The sequence below is a fragment of the Cotesia glomerata genome, linkage group LG4 (genome assembly GCF_020080835.1).
Source record: "Cotesia glomerata isolate CgM1 linkage group LG4, MPM_Cglom_v2.3, whole genome shotgun sequence".
NCBI classification, from domain to species: domain Eukaryota; kingdom Metazoa; phylum Arthropoda; class Insecta; order Hymenoptera; family Braconidae; genus Cotesia; species Cotesia glomerata.
This window is the reverse complement of record NC_058161.1, coordinates 12,334,791-12,356,779: the sequence shown is the minus strand read 5'-3', so window position 1 is coordinate 12,356,779 and position 21,989 is coordinate 12,334,791. Positions and strand designations below refer to the sequence as shown.

At 28.7% G+C, this 21,989-nt stretch overlaps 5 protein-coding genes and 1 long non-coding RNA gene across 8 annotated transcripts; 3 read left to right on the top strand and 3 right to left on the bottom strand.

The window, feature by feature from the left end:
* Positions 1-3,045: 3,045 nt before the first annotated feature.
* Positions 3,046-4,637, top strand: LOC123263625 (ion transport peptide-like). Its single transcript, XM_044726532.1, has 2 exons — positions 3,046-3,341; positions 4,364-4,637. The coding sequence occupies exons 1-2, from the start codon at positions 3,121-3,123 to the stop codon at positions 4,485-4,487; spliced, it is 345 nt and encodes a 114-aa protein (XP_044582467.1). The 5' UTR covers positions 3,046-3,120; the 3' UTR covers positions 4,488-4,637.
* Positions 4,638-5,346: 709 nt separating this feature from the next.
* Positions 5,347-5,997, bottom strand: LOC123263094. The gene has a single exon (XM_044725631.1). The coding sequence runs from the start codon at positions 5,995-5,997 to the stop codon at positions 5,347-5,349; it is 651 nt and encodes a 216-aa protein (XP_044581566.1).
* A 722-nt stretch (positions 5,998-6,719) lies between these two features.
* On the bottom strand, positions 6,720-14,929 carry LOC123263537 (phosphatidylinositol 4-kinase type 2-alpha). Of its 2 annotated transcripts, none has more exons than XM_044726391.1 (7): positions 14,919-14,929; positions 14,301-14,766; positions 14,013-14,131; positions 9,771-10,263; positions 9,190-9,452; positions 7,759-7,898; positions 6,720-6,861 (listed from the first exon to the last, which is right to left on the bottom strand). In XM_044726391.1, the coding sequence occupies exons 2-7, from the start codon at positions 14,734-14,736 to the stop codon at positions 6,765-6,767; spliced, it is 1,548 nt and encodes a 515-aa protein (XP_044582326.1). In that variant the 5' UTR covers positions 14,737-14,766; positions 14,919-14,929; the 3' UTR covers positions 6,720-6,764. The 2 variants fall into 2 exon arrangements, with proteins under 2 accessions (XP_044582326.1, XP_044582327.1); XM_044726392.1 differs by lacking the exon at positions 14,919-14,929 and having other exon boundaries at positions 14,301-14,432; positions 14,496-14,812.
* Positions 14,930-16,720: 1,791 nt separating this feature from the next.
* LOC123263555 (odorant receptor 94a-like) lies at positions 16,721-19,300 on the top strand. 2 transcript variants are annotated; one of them, XM_044726419.1, is made up of 5 exons: positions 16,721-17,267; positions 18,284-18,661; positions 18,733-18,937; positions 19,003-19,158; positions 19,230-19,300. In XM_044726419.1, exons 1-5 carry the CDS (start codon positions 16,909-16,911, stop codon positions 19,269-19,271), a joined length of 1,140 nt encoding a protein of 379 aa, XP_044582354.1. In that variant the 5' UTR covers positions 16,721-16,908; the 3' UTR covers positions 19,272-19,300. The 2 variants fall into 2 exon arrangements, with proteins under 2 accessions (XP_044582354.1, XP_044582353.1); XM_044726418.1 differs by having other exon boundaries at positions 18,281-18,661.
* On the bottom strand, positions 18,438-21,930 carry LOC123263636. Its single transcript, XR_006509190.1, has 4 exons — positions 21,840-21,930; positions 21,596-21,760; positions 18,703-18,930; positions 18,438-18,624 (listed from the first exon to the last, which is right to left on the bottom strand). It is a non-coding gene; the product is annotated as an uncharacterized LOC123263636 (long non-coding RNA).
* Positions 19,698-21,943, top strand: LOC123263559 (odorant receptor 4-like). The gene is made up of 5 exons (XM_044726430.1): positions 19,698-20,116; positions 20,689-21,048; positions 21,128-21,332; positions 21,610-21,765; positions 21,822-21,943. The coding sequence occupies exons 1-5, from the start codon at positions 19,758-19,760 to the stop codon at positions 21,861-21,863; spliced, it is 1,122 nt and encodes a 373-aa protein (XP_044582365.1). The 5' UTR covers positions 19,698-19,757; the 3' UTR covers positions 21,864-21,943.
* The last annotated feature ends 46 nt before the right edge of the window (positions 21,944-21,989 follow it).

Here is a 21,989-nt window from a genome sequence, read left to right as displayed (position 1 = left end):
TGTTCTGTTCGCGGTTTTGTTATCCGTTAAATACAAAACACGCCGGGCTTTTATGTAAAACCACGTGCGTTAAATGCCTGGATATTGGCTTGTACGTTAGTCGGGGGAAGTTGGCGAGGATATTTTTGAAATCTACGGGAAATTTCCGAAAAAATGAGTACCCACATGCCAAATTGGTCATATGTGACCATATATGGTCATATCCGCCATATGTGAACATATATGGTAATATCTGCCATATGTGATCACATATGGTCACATGCGAGGTAATATAGGCATGTGGGTACTCATTTTAAAGGGAATTTTAAGGAGATTAACATGGACTAAGAATTTCCAAAAATTATTTTAAACGAAAATTGATATTTTTATTTACTATAGCTTTTAATTGGAGAAATTAAAAAAAGGTGACCGAAATTAAGGGGTGTGCGAGCCCGGAAATTGAGTTGGACAGACGATTTGCGAGGCGTGAAGCCGCACCCGGCGTCATCCCCACACATCCGCAGGACTGACCGGAAGGACAATTTACTGTTCGTCAATTGATTTCCTCCGCTCCATCTCCGCTCATTCAGCACCTCTCAAATAATATTCACAATATTTACACTCTTCTCTATACTCACATTTTCATTTATTTTAAATAAAAATTCTGGCTTAACGGATTAAGATATGAAAAAAATTTCAGACCATTTCGATAGAAAATAAAATTTCCTACAAAAAAGGTCTCTTTTAATTTTTTCCTATCTCCAATATTTAACCCGAAAATTGCAATTTAATTATTTATTGCCGCGCTTTGGGTTGTGCCTTTTTTTTTGTAATGACTATAACTCCGAAACTAATTGACCGATTGACTTGGTTCTTTCATAATTACCTTTTAAATAGTGCCCCCTAGGCCCTAACAAAAAATCAGGGCCCATAACCTGTTGCTTTATTGTAAAATCGCAATTATAAATTTTTACTAACACAATAACAAAAGTAATAATTTTTTTTTAACCACAATAAATCTCAAAGACAAGTTGGTAGTGACTGAAATATCGAAAACTTATATTTTTATTTTGTCAAAAGTCTATAAATTTTCCTCGGTATAAATCAAGTATCTTGTTTTATAACTAAAAAAAAAAGAAAACCTAAAAAATTTAAAAGTATTTCTACTTTTTCTTAAACCGAAAAAAAAATAAAAGTTTAAACTTTTAAAAGTGTTAAAGTTTGTTGGCCCGTCGGGTGATTTTACGATTGAAAAGAAAATAGTTTTTAATTCCCCAATGTGATGGCGGCTGCTAACCGACCGCAACATTCGGGTCGACAAGGATCAACCCCATCTCCTTACACTCCAAAAAAATGGTCACGAATAACTTCTCATATCAAAAGTTTCCTCTTGTCTTAAAAGTTACAAGACAGATATAAATACACATATATCTATATATTTCTTATATTTATAAATATAACTCAGAAATTCTTAGTCCATGTTACTCCCCTTGAAATTCCCTTTAAAATGAGTACCCACATGCCTATATTCCCTTCCATATGACCATATGTGATCACATATGGCAGATATGACCATATATGGTCACAATAACCAATTTGGCATGTGGGTACTCATTTTTTCGGAAATTTCCCGTAGATTCCAAAAAAGTCCAAGCCAACTTCCCCTTATATATTTCTTAAACTCATAAATATATCTCAAAAATTCTTAGTCCATGTTAATCTCCTTGAAATTCCCTTTAAAATGAGTACCCACATGCCTATAGTCCCTCGCATGTGTCATATGTGATCACATATGGCGGATATGACCATATATGGTCACCATATATGGTCACATATGACCAATATGGCATGTGGGTACTCATTTTTTCGGAAATTTCCCGTAGATTCTAAAAAACTACATACCCAAGCACTAACTACAATCCGTAACCGGATGACAGTGAAACTAACGATTATTGATTCGAAAATAGAAATAGATGGAAAGCGTGTATGCTTGCTAGCATGGCCGTGAATGAAAATTTATGTGCTGTATGTAGAGATTAAAAAGAGGAGAAAATAAATGAATTTGTGTCAGAATATGATTTAGGTTAAACCGCAACGAAAATTGATTTTGTAAATTGTTTTGTTTTATAACGAATGGAATGGAATAGAATGTTAAATTTACAAAATATTGATGTGTAGTGGACTCGACTAAACTTATGATACGTTAACCGAGAATCTATCTTACAGAATGTCGAACTATCTGTATACTCCGCTTATATTCAGTTATAAATAACTTTTAGTTTAACTAAATTGAAAATTTTGTAGTGAAGTTTTATAAAAAAGGAGATTTTTTTTTAAAACAGGTTATGGGCCCTGATTTTTTGTAGAGACCTAGGGGAGGATATTTGGAAGGTAATTATGAAAGAACCAAATCAATAGGTCAATTAGTTTCGGAGTTATGGTCATTAGAAAAATTTTTGCACAACCCAAAGCGCGGCAATAAAAAATTAAATTAAGATTTTTGGAGTAATTATTGAAGATATAAAAAAATTTTTGAGACTTTTTTGTAGGAAATTTTATTCTCTACAAAAAAAGGTCATAAATTTTTGAAAATTTATCATTTTTTGACCAGAATTCTTGATTTTTATTTTAAGTCTTCAGATTTGGTTTTAAATTATTGTTAATTTTTTTTTTAGTAGGTATTACATCATAAAATGATATGACTCGTAAAAAATTTTTATAACATCTCATTAAATTCAAGCAAAATCTCAGTAAATTAAATTCAATATTTATCTTCACACGCCAAAATCACGCTTAAGATAAATTTATTTTCTCATAAAATTCTAGTGACTCATTAATGTTCTTTTGCTTTTATCTATTTTTATGGTTATAATAATAAATCACGGAAAAAAAAAAAAAAATTATTTAAAAAAAACAAAATTTGTCCTAAAAATGTAGAAAAACAAAATAATAAAAATTAATCAAAATCCGGGCCAAGAGATAAAAAAAAATATTTTACAGTCGTCGACCAAATATAAATAAATTTTAATGGCTTAAATAATTTTGTTGAAATCTAGAAAAAAAAAATTTAGTTGATAGTTTTAAAGTTTAAACAAAGCAAGCTGGTTGAATTATTTCAGTTTGGAGAAAATTAAATTAAAGATGATTAAATTCCTTGGTATATTGTTAGTTGTTGGAAGTGTTTTGGAAGATTGGGAAACTGATGCCAGAATGACAGTGAAGTTTCATCACAGATACTACGAACAATTTAAAGAATTAGATTGTAATGGAACGTTTGATGAAAATGAGTTTTTGAGATTAGAACTAACTTGTTCTGATTGCGGACTATGGTTGAAGGATTATCGATCTACTGATGACTGTCGGTAAGTTTAAATTTAATTAATTTTAAAATAAATAGAGCATGTTAAATTTTTATAACATGTTCCTGCACTGGAACATTATTGAATGGAACATGTTCCAATAATAGAACATGTTCCATCATAGGAACATTAACAGATGGTACATGTTCCATCATTGGAACATTAGTTGATGGAACATGTTCCATCATTGGAACATAGTAGATGGAACATGTTCCATCGTTAGAACATAGTAGGTAAAACATGTTCCATTATTGGAACATAGTAGGTGAAACGTGTTCCACCAATGGAACGTGTTCCATTACTGGAACCGTAGCAGAAGAAATATGTTCCGTCATTAGAACATGTTCCACAGATAAGATATGTTTTACCTCTAGAACATAGCAGGTAGAACATGTTCCACCAATGGAACACTGTCATTTGGAACATGTTCCATTATTGGAACATTAGCAAGTGGAACATGTTTTGCCACTGGAACAAAGCAGGTGAGACATGTTCCATCAATGGAACATGTTTCATCATTGAAACATGTTTCGTCATTGGAACATTATCAAATGGAACGTGTTCCATTATTGGAACATTAGTAAGTGGAACAGGTTTTTCCACTGGAACATATCAGGTGGAACGTGTTCCGCCAGTGGAACATGTTCCATTACTGGAACCTAAGTAAATGGAACATGTTCCATTACTGGAACTTTTGTAAATGGTACATGTTCCTTCACTGGAACATTTGTATGTGTAACATGTTCCGTTACTGGAATATTTGTAAATGGAACATGTTCTAACACTGGAACATAGCTGGTTGAACATGTTCCATCAGCAGAACATGATCCATCAGTGGAACATGTTCCATCAGCAGAACATGTTCCATCAGCAGAACATGATCCATCAGTGGAACATGTTCCATCAGCAGAACATGATCCATCAGTGGAACATGTTCCATCAGCAGAACATGATCCATCAGTGGAACATGTTCCATTATTGGAACACATAAAAATTTAACCCTAATAAACAATTTTCTGTTTCAGAAAAAATTGTTATACAACACATCACATAAAAGAATGCTTCAACACCTTCGATCTTCCCGAGTCATCTTTACCAAGCTACCGGCGCATTATTGAATCTCTGTCCGGTCGCCAACTCGACTTCTAGTTCCAAAAATCAAATGAATTATTAATCAATTGAAAATAAAGCAAAATATTCCCTATCTTATTCCATTTCTATTAGTAGTTACGCAAAGCCTTCTAAAACCTACAACCGGGTAATGTAAATTAAAATGAATAATCAATTAGTTCATCGGTCTTTTCAAAGCTTCTTTATTCACCCCCGACATTTTTATACCTTCCAAGTTTTAAGTTTAAGTTTAATTTAAAGTTAACATCATTCATGGCCAACTTTTACAAAAAAAATGAAATAAATAAAATTAATTATGTGGAGAAAAAATTGATGGAAAATTTATAAAGAATAAAAATAAGTATCCAGGAGGTCAAGTTTTATCTACTTGGAAGAAATAAGCTATTAAATAAATGGTATTGTAAGAGACTTTGAGGCATTTTATTTCTGTTTCTACTGTTATTATTTTCTTTTTTCAAAGAACATACGTGATAGAGTTTAGAAAAAATAAATAAAATTGGTAAGAAGTAGAAAAGCAATAAAGGGTTTACTGCGATTGTCTGATAACCCGACGACAGAATAGAACAAGATAATAAGGATATGTGTTTTGCAGGAAAATAAAGGCAGGATGAACCGATATTACAAGGGTATATAATGTCTTTGATCGTACTTATGGTTATTTTATAAAAGCAAATTCAAGAAATATAAAATCTATTGAATTTAATATATTTTTGTATTGTAAGATAAGTTTTCTATTTTTTTTTTTTTTTGTAAAAAAAAATTTTATTTTGACTAATTTTTTTCCGATAGTAATTTTAAGAAAGATCATATAAAATAAAAAATATAATTATAAAGAACTATTGGGGTACTAATAATTGTTGGTATGTTTAAATTTCATTTATTTTAGAATAATCGGAACATGTTCCGTTCCTGGAACATTATTCAATGGAACATGTTCCATTAATAGGAAATTAGCCGATGGAACGTGTTCCATCGTTGGTACGTGTTCCATCATTGGAACATTAGTAGGTGGAACATGTTCCATCGTTGGAACATTAGTAGGTGGAACAAGTTCCATCATTGGAACATTAGTAAGTCGAACATGTTCCGTCAATGGAACATTACAAAATAGAACATGTTCTATCATTGGAACATAAGCAAATGGAACATATTTTTTCACTAGAACTTTATTAGATGGAACATGTTCCATCATTGGAACATTAGTAGGTGGAATATGTTCCACCACTGGAACGTTAGCAAATGGAACATGTTTCACTAATGGAACATTAGTAAATGGATCATGTTCAGCCGTTGGAACATGTTCCACCACTGGATCTTTATTGGATTGAACATGTTCCATCACTGGAACGTTAGCCAATGGAACATGTTCCATCATTCGAACATTAATAAGTGAAACATGTTTCATCACTAGAACATTAATAAATGAAGCATGTTCCACTAATGGAACATGGTCCATCATTGGAACATGTTCCATCACTGGAATATTAGTAGATGGAACATGTTCCACCCATGGAACATGTTCTATCATTAGAAATTGGAAAAAAAATTTTTTCAAGAACTCACAACGCCATCTGTTGGCACTATAATCAACTAAAAAATTGTGGAGGGAGTATATAACGCTGTAAGTGGTTGGCAAACGAGCAGAGAGTGTGTTCTAAAACACGAATCCCAGAAAATGATTTTTTTAACGTATTTAAGCATAATTTCCTTAATAGTTAACATTTAAAAATATAATTTAAGGATCAACTCTTTTAAAATACTAATATTAATATAATTAATATACTTTATTATATTTTATTAATTATAAACTGAGTAAAATGATATAAATATTTATTTTACCTAGAAAATTAATCAACGTGTAATTGAATTAATATTAATTCATTTATACTTTACTCATGATTTTAAATAATTATTTTTATGTAGTGTAGTACAAATTGTTCCTTTTTTTAAATTTGTTTCTAAAGTGTATATCTTACTGCATATAGTACAAATAATAATTATTATTAATTAATAGAGCTATTAATTTTATAAGAGTACTCAGGCTAAGTGTAGAAATAATAATAATTATCATTAAATTAATTAATTAATTAATAATTTTAAATAATTCGATGTTCTATTTAAAAATTAATATAATATTATCTTCCGAGTTAATTTAATTTGTATCGGAAGTTTCTTTTTCTCTGAAGATAATTATTTTTAAATTAATATATTATAATTTTTAATAATAACAATAATAATTAGATTATTTACCGGTGACTGAATTAAAATTTTTTTAATTAATGTTGAATATTTTTTTCAACACCACGAAAAAAATGGGCTTTTATTTTGGAAGCGCTGGGTAAATGTATCCGAGAATGAAAATAGTCTTGGTGCTCCTCCATTTCCTTTGGCTCTGAAATTAATTAAATAAAATTAATAATTAATAATTATTAATTATTAATTAATAATTAATAATTAGTAATTAATAACTAGCAATTAGTAATTAAAAATTATTAATTAATAATTAGCAATTGATAACCAGCAATTAGTAATTATTAATTAAATATTAGTAAATATTAATTAATAATTAGTAAATATTAATTAATAATTAGTAAATATTAATTAATAGTTAGTAATTAGTAATTAGTAATTGATAATAACTAAATATGAATTGATAGTTATTAATTACTAATTATTAATTAGTAATTATTAATTAGTAATTATTAATTAGTAATTATTAATTAGTAATTATTAATTAGTAATTATTAATTAGTAATTATTAATTAGTAAATATTAATTAGTAATTATTAATTAGTAATTATTAATTAGTAATTATTAATTAGTAATTATTAATTAGTAATTATTAATTAGTAATTATTAATTAGTAATTATTAATTAGTAATTATTAATTAGTAATTATTAATTAGTAATTATTAATTAGTAATTATTAATTAGTAATTATTAATTAGTAATTATTAATTAGTAATAATTAATAAGTGATGATTAATTATTAATGATTGATTAGTAATTATTAATTAGTAATTAGTAATTAGAAATAAGTAATTATTAATTAGTAATTAGTAATAAGTAATTATTAATTAGTAATTAGTAAATATTAATTGGTAATTATTAATCAGTAATTAGTGATTATTAATTAGTAAATATTAATTATTAATTAATAATTAGTAAATATTAATTATTCATTAATAATTAGTAAATATTAATTATTCATTAATAATTAGTAAATATTAATTATTCATTAATAATTAGTAAATATTCATTATTAATTATTAATTATAAATGAAATTACTTTTCAACTATAACAGCAGGCATCTGGACTAACTGGACCGGGCTTTTAGAATCCTTTAAAGCTTGTTGTAAATTCAGTATCTGTCCTCTCATCACACTCATTTGCCGGTCGAAGTTGTGTCTGTCAAAGCCTTTGTCTTGCTGTAATAATAAATTATAAAATTAATTAAGATATTTTTATTTTTGTTGTAGAATATTAATAATAAATATAAATTTTAATTATGCTAGTCTTTGTATGAGGAAATGAATTTTTCAAGCTACATTGACTCTCATAATTAATGTTTAATTTTTTTAAATGAATAATAATTAAATTTATTATTAATAATAAATTAAAATTCAATTTTTAGACTGCATTCGAAAATTTTTTATCTCTAGATTCATAATTAAGAAATGACCTTATGTCTCGTAAACTATTGACACTATTAAAGATATAAGCTCATCCTGATATTATACTCACCGAGACCTTTCATTTGAGTACCCACATGCAATTTTTATATATTTTTCATATATATATATATATATCGATGAAAAATATATCAAAATTGCATGTGGGTACTCAAATGAAAGCTCTTGATGAGTGTAACATCGCGATGAGCTTATATCTTTAAAAATGTCAGTAATTAAGAAATTACCATGTATCTTGTGAACTAATGACATTTTTAAAGATATAAGCTCATCCTTACATTACACTCATCAAGACCTTTCATTTGAGTACCCACATAAATTTTTCATATATTTCATATATTTATATATATTATATATATGTATATATGAAAAAAATATCAAAAATGCATGTGGGTACTCAAATGAAAGCTCTTGATGAGTGTAACATCGGGATGAGCTTATATCTTTAAAAATGTCAGTAATTAAGAAATTACCATGTATCTTGTGAACTAATGACATTTTTAAAGATATAAGCTCATCCTTACATTACACTCATCAAGACCTTTCATTTGAGTACCCACATAAATTTTTCATATATTTCATATATTTATATATATTATATATATGTATATATGAAAAAAATATCAAAAATGCATGTGGGTACTCAAATGAAAGCTCTTGATGAGTGTAACATCAGAATGAGCTTATATCTTTAAAATATATATTATATAATTAGTAAATGACCTTGTATCTACTGAACTAATGACATTTTTAAAGATATAAGCTCATCTTGACATTAGACTCATCAAGACCTTTGATTTGAGTACCCACATGCATTTTTGATATATTTTTCATATATACATATATGTAGTATATATAAATATATGAAAAATATACGAAAAATGCATGTGGGTACTCAAATGAAAGGTCTTGATGAGTCTAATGTCAAGATGAGCTTATATCTTTAAAAACGTCAATATTTAAGAAAGTACAGTGCAATTTAACAAAAATCATTGTTTAATAAAACAAAACTTTAATTTTTTTTTACCTTAAACAAATGATATAAATCATCACACAGATCCTGAATAAAATTCTGATCCGACAGCTGAGGTAGAACGAGTTCCCTTGTGACATCACTGAACGGCAACTTAGCTTGACTAAGCCAGGCCCAATGATAAGGATAAGCTCTCCAGGAGTCCGGGTGTTTGAATGGGAAAGCCAGCCCGTTGTCAATGGCAGCTATTTTAACTTCTCCGCCCTCTATCGTCTTCGCAGCTGACGGGTCGTACTTTATCAGCCAATTGTCGTTTCCTGGAAGCACAACAATATTTATTATAACAAATAATTTTATTTAATAATTAAATTAATTTTAAAATAACAATTAATAATTAGTGTTTTAAATTTTTGATAAAAATTTTGAAAAAATTTTTCATGAAAATTTTGAAAAAATTTTTGATAAAAAATAATTACCAAAAAATTTTGTGATATTTATAATGAATTTTAATTTTTTTAAATCATAACAGACAATTATTTTTTTTTTTAAATTAAATTTTTAACTACTTTTTAAAAAAAAAAATTTTTTTTAAGCCCAATATTTACGCCGTAATATCAAAATTTAATCACACTTACCACGATCAGTATTCCTGATAATATAATCCAGGATAACCAGCCGCTCGAACTGGAGCTGGAAATCACGGGCGAGTTTAGTGGGCAGCGGGTCGCTCTCCCACCTCCTTAGCCAGTAATCCGCGTCCTTGTAGCCGTCCATGAAGAGCTGGAAGGAACCGATTTTAGGCGGCAGCCCGATCCTCTTAAACTGAGAACCGACGGCCGGGAACTGGTCCATGATCGCCTGCTTCATCCTGGTCTTCTGTCTGTCGATTCGCGGGTAGTTAAACGTCCGGCTGACCAGCTTTATCACCCGCGTGTTGGGAACTACTCCTAAGCCCAGCTTTCGGTCGACCAAACTCGCTCCGGCTTCGCTGAGGTAACCTTGGTTAGGGATCAAGCAACTTCGCCCGAAGCAACAGGGGCAGCACAGCTTGTGCATCCATTTTGTCCATTTTGGGTTCAGGCGGCCGTAAGGCTCCTCGTCTTTTGGCTTGAACACTCCAATTATTTTCTAAAAAGAAGTAAGAGTGGTTAATAAAATTTTTTAATTACATTGACACCCAAAATTAATGTAAAGAAAATTAATATCAATGTAAATCACTAAAAAATCTAGTTAAGAGTCTCTTTATATGATTTATTATATTTTTAGATTATTTTGACACTCAATATCAATGTAAAAAAAATTTAATTCAATTTAAATTGTCAAAAAATCTGATTGAAAGCTTCTTTACATTACTTATCACATTTTTAAATTACATTGACACTTAAAATTATTGTAAAAAAAATAAAGTCAATGTAAATAATTCAAAGATTTAATTAAAAGCTTCTTTTTATTAGTTATAAAATTTTTGAACTGCATTGACACTCAAAATCAATATAAAAAATTAATGTTAATGTAAATAGCTTAAAAATTAAAATAAAAGTCTCTTTTTTTGATTAATAAAATTTTTTAATTACATTGACACTCAAAATCAATGTAAAACATTAAAGTTCAGCGTACATTACTAAAAAAATCCAATGACAAGCCTCTATTTATGATCTAAAAATTGTAGACTGCATTGATACTCAGAATCAATGCAAAGTAATTTTTTAGTTATATAAATTGTCAAAATTATAATCAAAAGTATCTTTGTATCATTTATTACATTTTTAAATTATATTGACACTAAAAATCAATGTAAAATGCTAAAAAATCTAATTACAAGCCTCTTTTCACGATTAGAAATTTTTTTAGACTGCACTGACACTCCGAATCAATGCAAAGTAATTTTACACGCTTTATATTAGCTTCACTTGTATGTCAGTTTGTTTGTTTGTCAGTTTGTCAGTATGTCAGTAACTCTCCGTGGGTAATCTGCGCGCCTGCGGCCTTCCTTGGTTCTGGTAGCCGTTTCTCAGGCTCGCTCTCCGAAATCGAACTCTGATTCCCCGTATTTATAATATTTATAAATAATTATTTTTTATTAGCTTCACTTGTATGTCAGTATGTCAGTATGTCAGTATGTAACTCTCCGTGGGTAATTTGCGCGCCTGAATATTTTTGATAATCAACAAATAATAGTTTAAAAAAACTAAAAAATCACGCTTTTATAAATAAACCAAACTAAAAAGTAAAAAATAAATAATAGTTTAAAAAAACTAAAAACACGCTTTTTATAGAAAACCAAACTAAAAAATAGAAAATAAATTTAAATTAAGAATAGTGTTAAAAATTTCAATAAATATAAATTAATAATAGTGTAAATAAAAAAAAATGTATTTTATTTTAAAAAAAGCGTGGGGTGCTTTTTAAGATATTATCAAAATGATAATCACTCTACTCATATCTGTCAATAAAATATTTATAACTATTGACACCATGCACCTCACGCTTTTTAGGTAGATTTCTTTAGAAATCTAACTATTGTAGCCGGTCTCATGTCTTAATTTTAATAAAATTTTGTCATAATATGTTTTATTTCATCGAGTAATGTCGAAAAATAGCATTGGCTCAAAAGTTTATATATGTATTTATGTATGTATATATATATATATATATATATATATATATATATATATATATATATATATATATATATATATATATATATATATATATATATATATATATGATATAACGCGCCATGTCAGCAGGATTGCGCCCACAGTTCTCAACCGATCTTTATGAAATTTTGTGGACTTATTCTATGGATCAATACCAAGATCAAGTTCGAAGATGAGCAAAATCGGCTGGTTAGTTTTCGAGTTGTGGGTGTTTGAAAATTTTTTTCATTTTCAAAAAATTTTGAATTTTGTATATTTTGTGAAAATAATTTTCCAGGTGTAAAAAAAAGATAAAATCTATCAAATTTATCTTAAACTTCAGTTTATTACCTTCAATTTAAACTATCATTTGTCTAGTTTTGATGATTTTTTTAATTAATTCTGTGACTTTGAAAATTTGAAAAAATTTTTCAATGATTGTGTTTCGGCCCTTTTTCTTCACATAATTTTTAAGCCGTAAAAGATAGCTTAAATCTATCAAATTTTCGTTAAAATTCATATAATTATCTTCAATTTGAGCTATTTTTCGTCGCTTTTTTTCAATTTATTTCGTAGTTGGAAAAATTAAAAAAAAAATAAGAATAAATTAATTTTTAGCTTTTATCGTCAAATGACTTTCATTTCTTACAAATCCTATTTGTTAGGTAGATGTCTTTGATTATATATTTGTTGTAGTCGGTCTCATATCGTTATTTGCAAAAATAAATTAATATTCATAAGTATTTTATTAAGAAGATGTACTGTCCTTTCTGTTATCTTGTGTTTCAGGAAATTATTAACTAAGTCATCCTTGGATCTTAACGATGGAATACTCAAACAAAAAAAATACTGAACTAATTAATAAATGATCAAAAATAAAATTAATTAAAAGAAGATGAATGATTAAAAATTGACCGTAATAAAAGTTGTTATGAATCATTATTATTTATTATTAGTTGTCATGGTTGTTATTATTGTTGCTGTCATGGAAATAAAATGTTAAATATTAAATAGTTGATTAATTTTTTTTTTTAATTTTTTCAATACTTGTAAAATTAATTTAAACAATAATAGCTCAGATCAAGCTGTTATCAACGATACACAAAATTTAAGTAAAAGTGAACTTTACTTGCTCGACATAGCGATGGATATCATTCATAAAATATGTCATCTTTTGCTGAACAATATAATATTAAATGCATGAAACTTTTAGAGTTATAAAACAAAGATTCACCCCGAGAATAAAAAAAAATTATTCTAGTATTTTGTTTTTAAATTACGTATTTTTTTCAATATTCATCTAAGAAATCTACCTATCCATGTCGGGTATGGCCGAATGGCGTTTTTTTTTAAAATAAAATACATTTTTTTTATTTACACTATTATTAATTTATATTTATTGAAATTTTTAACACTATTCTTAATTTAAATTTATTTTCTATTTTTTAGTTTGGTTTTCTATAAAAAGCGTGTTTTTAGTTTTTTTAAACTATTATTTATTTTAGTCAATGTTTGCTTTTAAAATTTCTAATTCAAGGTCTTTTTAAATGATTAATAAAATTTATAGACTACATTGACACTCAAAATCAATGCAAAAATTTTCAGTTGGTGTAGGTCACTAAAAATATATTTGAAAGTATCTTTATATGTTGTATATTAAGTTTGGAGACTACATTGACAGTCAGTCAATGCAGAATTATTTTAGTCAATGTAAATTAGAAAAAACTCTAATTAATTAAGTCCTCTAATATAATTGATTAATTAATTTTTTGATTAGAATTACGGGTAATTGGAAAAAATAATGTTAATCTATTTAAGTAATCATTGATTTGCAACGTTACGTCTTTATTCTTAAGACTTTATAATTAATTAAGTTTTTAAACTACATTGACGCTTAGAATTGATGTAAAATCATTTTTTAGTCAATGTAAATTATTTAAAATTTGGATTTAACGCTTCTTTATATGATAAACTAATTTTTGAGACTACATTGACGCTCGAAATCAATGCAGATTATTTTTAATCAATTTAAATCACAAAAAATTATTTTAATATTACTAATTATTTTAATATTTTAATATTATTAATAATACTTTTAGACTATATTGATACTCAAAATCAATGCAGTAATTTTTTTTTTTTTTTCAAATATTTTAAGATCTTTTGATTATAATTCAATAAAATTTTGATATATTCTTTACACCGCAATTTATCATTATTATTTCTAATAAAACTTACCCCAGCTTGATTTTTAACAAAATAACTACCACTGGACCCTTGATAAATTCTTTCCGGATAAATCCCATTGTCTATCGCGCATTCTGCTTGCCAGACAAGCTCCGAAAATTGTGGATCATCTGAAAAATAAATATAATAAATTAAAACAATTATTATCCCAAACTCAACAATAATAATTTATTATCAAGATAATTGACGTCAGTAAAAATAAATAAATAATCTCAATAATACGCTAATAGCATTGCATTAAAATAAATCAAACACTTGACAATAAAAAAAAATACCGACCTGGAAATCTATTAAAAGTAACATCAAATTCCAGCCGACCAAGGAGAGGCTGGCTCTCCCGGTCAATCCCCGGGGAATCAATGTTTGCGTGGATATCGTTGCTTGTAGGTGCAAACTCCACGTCCGGAAGGTCCTCAATATTACTATTATTAGTATTACTATTACTATTATTATTAATATTATTAGTTGTATTACTGGGTGGAAAAAAATTAGCCGCGTCCTCCGAACTAGCTCCAGGAGTCAGCAGCAACAGCGGAGGAACTGGAACAGGAACTGGTTCCAAGGTCAGCAAGGAGGAAGAGGGCGGTGTGATCGACAAGTCTACCAGCGCCTCGGAATCTCCGAAACCAGCTCCTTGATTTTGATTGTTAAAATTGTTCTGACTTTGGTACTCTCTATAAGGCACGTGCAGTTGCCGCTGTTCCGAGTCACTCATCACAGATAATCACTTTTTTTTTATTTTTTATTATGAAAATTAAAGTAGCGAATATTTAAGAATTTTTTTTAAGAAAAAAAAATTAACATGGAAAAATTTTTTACAATTAATTTTTGTATTAAATAAAATTTAAAAATTATTAAATAACAGCTGACTTTAATGTCATATTTTTTTTTTTTTCAATTTTAAATCACTATTTTTTTTTTTTTTTTTTTTTTTTTTTTAATTAAAAAAAATGGCACTTAATAACACTCGCGTTAATTTTAAACACCGAAACATTATTAAAAATATTATTTTTTCACTACCACCTGTCACTGGTGACGTTTCGAAAGAATAGCAACCAATAAAGATTACTCAACCTCCATTACATTTTGTTTTTGTCAACTTAAGAACTTTGCACCTGAAAAAAAAAATTATTATTAATATTAATGTTTAATATTATTTATTAGGTGGGTACTTACGTAAGTGTCAATTGTTGTAATTTTTATTAATTGTTGTTATTATTATATTTTCTTAATTATTATATTATATGACAGGCATAACCCTGAATCCTTAACTGATGACAGGGCCAGTGACTAAAGTATGAGACACCTCTTTCACGCCGATGATTAAACAGTTTTTTTATCGACTGTATTAATCGATATAATTTATTATTTATGTATTTATCTGGTGGATTTTTTTTATTTATTTTTTTTTAATATTTATTTGTTTATTTAAATAGAGATTATTAATTATGAGAATGGAATATTTTAAATGTCAATTTTTTGTGGACATTATGAGGCAGAAAAAAAAGAAATGGCGCTTACCGAGGGAGCGCGGGAGTAGTTTTTTTAAATTATTACAGGTGGCGCCACTAGAATTTTCGGGGAAATTTTGAATATTTAAAAAAATTACCGCGATTTTTTAAAATAATTTTTAGTTATTTAATAATGAAAAAATTAGTTTTTTTTTAATTTATAAATATTTTTATTAATAAATTATTTAAAAAAAAAATTTTTTATTTGTTAAAAACTTCAAAAACTCTGTGCAATTTTTTTTTTTAATTTTTTAGTTATAATTTAATAAATTAAGCAAAATAAAAAAATCAAAAAATCGGCTAACTTTATTATTATTATTATAAATATGGTGAATATTATTTTTATAGAGAAAATTTCTACAAAATGATTTTCTTGATTCAAGAAATTAATTCTTTATTTTTATTTTTTTTTTTTTTTAATATAAATGCTAAATTTAGACTCACATAAAAAAATGTCCCAGGTTGGCCATTTGTGCATTTATTTTTTAGGTAATAAAATAATCACCAACTTCGCTGAAGAAAATTATATGTTTCTTATAAAAATAATTTTTTTTTTCAAAGTACCAGTTTAGGGTTACGTTGGAAGAGTTGAAAGTAGCCGCTAGAGCCACCTGTGAGGCTAAAATAGAAACAATTAAGCGGGCGATGATGGTGGAGTGGGTAGAGTACCACATAGATCTTATCAAGTACTTTTCTGAACTTATAATCATTGTTGAAGATAAATTATCTTGTCTCTATTCTTCACTAAGTATTTTCAGATCATCACACTTGCATATACTATTTATATTATAATTATTATTTTATTTTAGGTCGTTTTTTAACAGCTAGGTCATTAACGACTCCTATTTACATCTTATATTATCTTAAGACTTTATCTATATTTTGTTTAACAATTTAATATATTTTAGGAATGAAATTGTCTTGATGCACTGTTCCTGATCTTTAAGTATAACCCTTATGTTGTTCGAAAAGCCCACTTTGCTTCTTTCTAGTCTGAGGATACTATTTATAATTTTTAAATAAAAAGAACATTTTATTGAATTACTTTAAAAAAATAATTGTCAACAATAATTCTCACCTAAAACTCTTTTGTACTCTATAGAAACTTGAAAATCAATATACTTATTGCAATCCTTATTTATTGCAGGCACCAACTACGCGCATCTGTTCGCGCAGTCCATAACTAACCTCATTTATTATTAACCCTTTCTTCATTGTCCAGAAAATAACCTCCTATTATACAATTACGCAATTTGCATAATAACCAAAATAGCAATTATTATAATTTCACAATGTTTGTCTCAAACAAAGCGACATCACAGTACAAGACATCTTGACAGTTATAACTTTAATACTCAACAATTGCAATCTAAACAATGGAAATTCTTCGAACAAGTTTCCTTTTGCTGAGTATCGGTGGCGCCTGGAAGCCCCGGGGTTGGCGAGGAGTCAAAGCTTTTCTGTACTACATTTACCAATACAGCATTATCTTTGCCAATCATGTCTTCATTATTTCGGGAGTGTTGGACCTCCAGTTCAAGAACATTGACACCCATGTTCTGATAGACAATTTGACTTTGCTTATGGCGATGGTGATTGGTCGCCAAAAAATAGCTTGTTTTATCAGCAAGCGCGAAGATATAAAGTCAATTATTGATTCGTTTAAAAAAGCTCCTTTCAAGCCTATTAGCAGTGAAGAAGAAGTTATCGCCAGGAGGTTCGACGGAATTGCCAAGTATTTATTATTTATTGGTTTTACTTGCACACCTTCTCGGTTTTTATAAGGCTGATTTATCTTTAGAGTCTTTACTCTCTTTATTTTTTATTTTGCTGCTTTAGGCCGAATCGTGCTTTCTATATTGCATTCGCCTTATTCTTTACCTCTTCCTAGACTTTTCGGATTGTGATATCAGTATACGGTTTGGCTGTTTGGAGTAACCTTCTGTAGCTATTGTTGAAAGTATTCTAACAACCAACGGGGTTCGAACCCTCGCCTTTCGACAAGATGTACTAGTAGTCTAGGGTTATTGGTAAATGGCACCGTGTAAAAAGGCCTATTACCAAAACCTGGTTTGAATAGTTAAATTTTTTAACGCCAGATGGAAAGTACGTGACCGCCATAAGAATACATGACCTACTGGTTTAAGTAGTTCTGTTTTCTACCACGAGGTGGTGTCTTGCAATTGCCACTTACCAATTGTTAGGGCTATGGAGGGTAGAAGTACTTCTACCCTCCGTAGTAAGGGCACAGAATTTGGCCTATTTTCATTTGTTCAAATTTAAGGTTAAACATATAAACAGTCATTTGAATGGTGAAGAAATTTCGGGCTCTAGTTATTAATTATTATTAATAATAAAAAAATGTTTATATTCTGGATGTATTGTTCTGCCAATTAGGTCATTTTAAGATTTGTATATTTATAACAATTGAGGAGTAATTTTGAATTTTGGTTAGTATGTGATAAAATGTTTGTGAATATATTAACAATTTTAAAGTTAGAATTCCTTGGAATATAGATTATTGATTATGTATTGACAAAAATATTAATTGTATTTATTATTAGACGTTTATATATTGTTAATTTAATGTTATGTATCCTCATTATAGAGCCCTGAAGAATTCAGGAATTACTGACGAAATGTTGGCGATGAAATAATAAAAATAGTCCACAAGAAATTGAATCCTTATTTCCCACTAAGAATTAAAGTATCAATCATGGATTAATAATAATTACCTTATTTTTCCAGAAGTATCTTCGTATCCTACACAGGAACGATACTTTGCGCAGCAACATTGTTCTCAGGCTCTCGCGAGGGCGTAATGGACCCTCCTTACCATCTGCCCTACTCGGGGTGGTTCCCGTATAATTACACGAACCCTAAGATCTACTGGGCAACAGCTGGGTTGCAAATGTACGGGATTTACAGCACCGCCGCTGTAGATTTGGCTTTTGATCCTTTAATGTCGGCTGTTTTTTGCCACCTTTGTGCGCAAATTCATATCTTAAAGCACCGATTTGGGGTTATGGTCACAAAATTAGAAGATGTTAGTCGGCTTAAGGACAATATGGCCGCTCAAGAGTGCCAGCTGACTGCCGAATGGGTTGAATATCACATAGATGTCATTACGTTTGTATATTCTTCAATATAATTAATAATTAATGACTTACCATAAAATAATATCCATTTTTATTTTCCAGGTTGATTAAATTCATGAACAAAATATTCTCCAGCATAATATTCGTCCAGTACACTGTAAGCTCAGTCATTTTGTGCACTCTGGCGTTTTTAATGTCGCATACAAAGGGACTGTCCATGGAATTTGTAGGTTATTCTGGATTTCTAACCACCAAATGCTTTCAAGTGTTCCTCCCGTGCTTCTGCGCCGATATGTTAACCTACGAAGTAAGTATATATATTATTAATATTTAATACAATAATAAATTAATTAATAAAATAAAAATATACAGCTGCTGAACATAACCTCTGGAATTTACGGATCAAATTGGTTTAATCTCAGTAATAGTCTTCGTAAATCGGTGGTTATTATTATGTCTAAATGTCACAAGCCTATTTTAATTACCAGCAGTTTCTTCATTGTTCTAAATCTTGAATCCTTTACCAAGGTATCAATATCATCAATTTTTTTTTTATATATTGACATATTAAAAAAAATTATTATATTTTTTTGTTCCAGATTATTAAATTAGCATATACAATTTACAATGTACTACCGTAAAAAATAGAAGAGTTAAAAAAGAAATTAGCTATTTTTATTAAAAATTATAATTTATAAATAAAATATCGTTTAAGCTTTTAAATAATTTTAATTAATTTTCTAAACCTTCAAAATAATTTTTAATAAGTATATTCTTCCCAACCTATAAAACAAACCAAAATAAAATAAATTAAACTGATATTACATATTTACCTTAATTATTTTCTGTATAAGTGCAAAACCCTCGGAATCAATAGGTACAACTAGTACAATAATCAAACAGCGGAAGACTGTCGCGCAAGTTTCGCGCATCTGTTCCGCGCAGTTCGCTACTAACCTCATAAATTATTAACCTACCAATTTGTAGTAACTACAAAATATTCCGCTTATTAACCAATTACGTAATTTCTATAATATTATCAATAATAAGCATAATAAACCCTACGGTTAGACTTGATGATGAAAATTCGAAAACAATGAATCGGCAGTTAGCTAAAATCACCAACAATGACAATACTTGACTCATACTTCCTCCTATTAAGCCTAGCAGGGCTTTGGAAGCCGCGAGGCTGGCGAGGAATCAAAGCTTTCTGTTATCACATCTACCAACTAAGTGTAGTATTGTCCGAGCACCTTTTCATAATCTCAAGTGTCCTGGAACTCCAGTTCAAGAACATCCAGCTGGAAGCACTGGTTGACAACTTGGCGTTGCTGCTGGTGATAATCCTTTGCCGCCAGAAGATGGCCTGCGTGATATCAAACCGCGAAGCTGTCAAGGCGATAATTGACTCCTTGGGAAAGCCGCCATTTAAACCCAGAGATCATCAGGAAGAAATTATTATCCAGAAGTTCAACAGATTTGTCAAGTCTGGAACTATTTCTTTAAGAGGCACACCTAGTGTGAAATTTTTAATAAATCAATTTTTGTTTTCATATTTTGATAGGTTATACCTTCAAAAATAACATACTAAAATTTTAAATCAATATCTCAAATAGTTTTTAAGTTAGAATAGGATCATTTTATATTTAAACGCGTTTTTCTCAAAGCAGCATTTTTCGAATTTGCTGCAGTGATTATTCAAAAACAAATGATCCAATCACTATCAAATTTTTTTCTGTATGTTCTGTATATAGTTCTCCATACAATGACAAACCAGTTTTTTGATCTGATCAAAAATAAAATTTTGGCAGGCCAAAAACCACCAAAATTTTGGGTAAAATTCAACTTTTTTAAAAACGCCGCCATTTTCTCAATTTTTGATATTTTTTTCGGCCGTTCTTAAAATATGTACAAATATACCCTTAAAATTTTAAAACAATTGATAAAGTAGCTTTTTTTTTTTTTTTAATTCCCAAAATCGCCTTTTTTAGGCTATCACACTAGGTGTGCTCCTTAATGTTCACAATTTATAATCTATAATTAATATTGTTTCCACAGGAAAATTTTCATCTGCTACCCAACGACCTTCATAGGAGCGCTGTTAGTCTATTCAGGCTCCCGGTCTAACATTGTCGATCCTCCGTACATCCTGCCGTACAAAGGCTGGTTTCCTTACAATTACACCAGCCCGATAATCTACTGGATGACAGCCTTGTTCCAGTTGTACGCAGTCTACATCGCTACTGCCATCGACCTGGTCTTTGATCTTCTTCTAGCTGGGATTATCTGCTACCTCTGCTCCCAAGTCGGGATCCTCCGTCATAGATTTGAGGTTATGGTCCAAAAATTGGAAGTTAGCTCTGATAGGGAGCAGAGTCTTGTTGCTGAGTGGGTTCAATTTCATGTTCATATTATCAAGTATATTTCTTCTTTAAACTTTGTTTAGTTTCTTTAATTCACCGCAAGGTGTTGAAATTAATTGGTGATTTTTTTTTAGCTTGGTTAAATATCTTAATAAAATATTCTCCAGTGTTATATTTGTACAATATACATCAAGTTCACTGATACTTTGTACGCTTGCTTATTTGATGGCTCATACAGAGGTTACGACTATTAATTTTTTAGGTTACTTTGGATTTTTGGCGGGAATGTATTTGCAAATATTTCTTCAGTGTTACTGCGCACATACATTAACTTCTGAAGTTAGTTAATAATTATTTATTTATATCTTCAATGATAAAAATTATAGATGAAGGTCATTGTTAATTTTTTAGTTATAAAAAATTATTTCTTCTTTTATTTATTTATTTAAAATAGTTATTAATTTATAAACTTTTTAATTTTTATCATGCAATTAAAAATTAAATAATACTAGAAATTTAAATAGCGCGCGCTTTTTTTCAACCAATAAGGAATAGTGGCGGGTTTTTTATTTTAATTTAGAGGTTAAAATTAATAATCATACCTTTTTATTTCCAGTTTTTGAGTGTATCAAAAGGAATATGCACCACAAATTGGTTCAACTTGAGTAATGACATAAAAAAGTCAATTGTTATAATTATGTGCAAATGTGACAAGCCTGTTTTGATAACCAGCGATTTCTTCTTTGTTCTGTCCTTGGATTCCTTTACTAAGGTTATTTAAAAATTTTATTTTTTAATATTTAAATAATAAATAATTATATTTTATAGATTTCAAAGCTTGCTTACTCTATTTATAATGTACTAGAATGAAATATAAAACAACTAATAAATTAGAAGATTGGTGTTTTAAGTTTGATAACTACGCACATAAACAAAATGGCGGAAGCGCTGTTTAATTTAAAGGTTATATTTTTAAAAATATAAATATCAATAGGT

What these genes read in the sequence shown, in the direction of transcription:
- LOC123263625 (XM_044726532.1), top strand. Translation starts at nt 3,121, where the DNA reads ATGATTAAATTCCTTGGTATATTGTTAGTTGTTGGAAGTGTTTTGGAA. An exon ending in CGATCTACTGATGACTGTCG is followed by an intron (nt 3,342 to 4,363) that starts GTAAGTTTAAAT and finishes TTTCTGTTTCAG; the next exon opens with AAAAAATTGTTATACAACAC.
- LOC123263094 (XM_044725631.1), bottom strand. Translation starts at nt 5,997, where the DNA reads ATGATAGAACATGTTCCATGGGTGGAACATGTTCCATCTACTAATATT.
- LOC123263537 (XM_044726391.1), bottom strand. Translation starts at nt 14,736, where the DNA reads ATGAGTGACTCGGAACAGCGGCAACTGCACGTGCCTTATAGAGAGTAC. An exon ending in TTGTTAAAAATCAAGCTGGG is followed by an intron (nt 10,264 to 14,012) that starts GTAAGTTTTATT and finishes ACTTCTTTTTAG; the next exon opens with AAAATAATTGGAGTGTTCAA. An exon ending in ATTTATATCATTTGTTTAAG is followed by an intron (nt 7,899 to 9,189) that starts GTAAAAAAAAAT and finishes TTATTATTACAG; the next exon opens with CAAGACAAAGGCTTTGACAG.
- LOC123263555 (XM_044726418.1), top strand. Translation starts at nt 16,909, where the DNA reads ATGGAAATTCTTCGAACAAGTTTCCTTTTGCTGAGTATCGGTGGCGCC. An exon ending in AGGTTCGACGGAATTGCCAA is followed by an intron (nt 17,268 to 18,280) that starts GTATTTATTATT and finishes TTATTTTTCCAG; the next exon opens with AAGTATCTTCGTATCCTACA. An exon ending in ATCTTGAATCCTTTACCAAG is followed by an intron (nt 19,159 to 19,229) that starts GTATCAATATCA and finishes TTTTTGTTCCAG; the next exon opens with ATTATTAAATTAGCATATAC.
- LOC123263559 (XM_044726430.1), top strand. Translation starts at nt 19,758, where the DNA reads ATGACAATACTTGACTCATACTTCCTCCTATTAAGCCTAGCAGGGCTT. An exon ending in AAGTTCAACAGATTTGTCAA is followed by an intron (nt 20,117 to 20,688) that starts GTCTGGAACTAT and finishes TTGTTTCCACAG; the next exon opens with GAAAATTTTCATCTGCTACC. An exon ending in CACATACATTAACTTCTGAA is followed by an intron (nt 21,333 to 21,609) that starts GTTAGTTAATAA and finishes TTTTATTTCCAG; the next exon opens with TTTTTGAGTGTATCAAAAGG.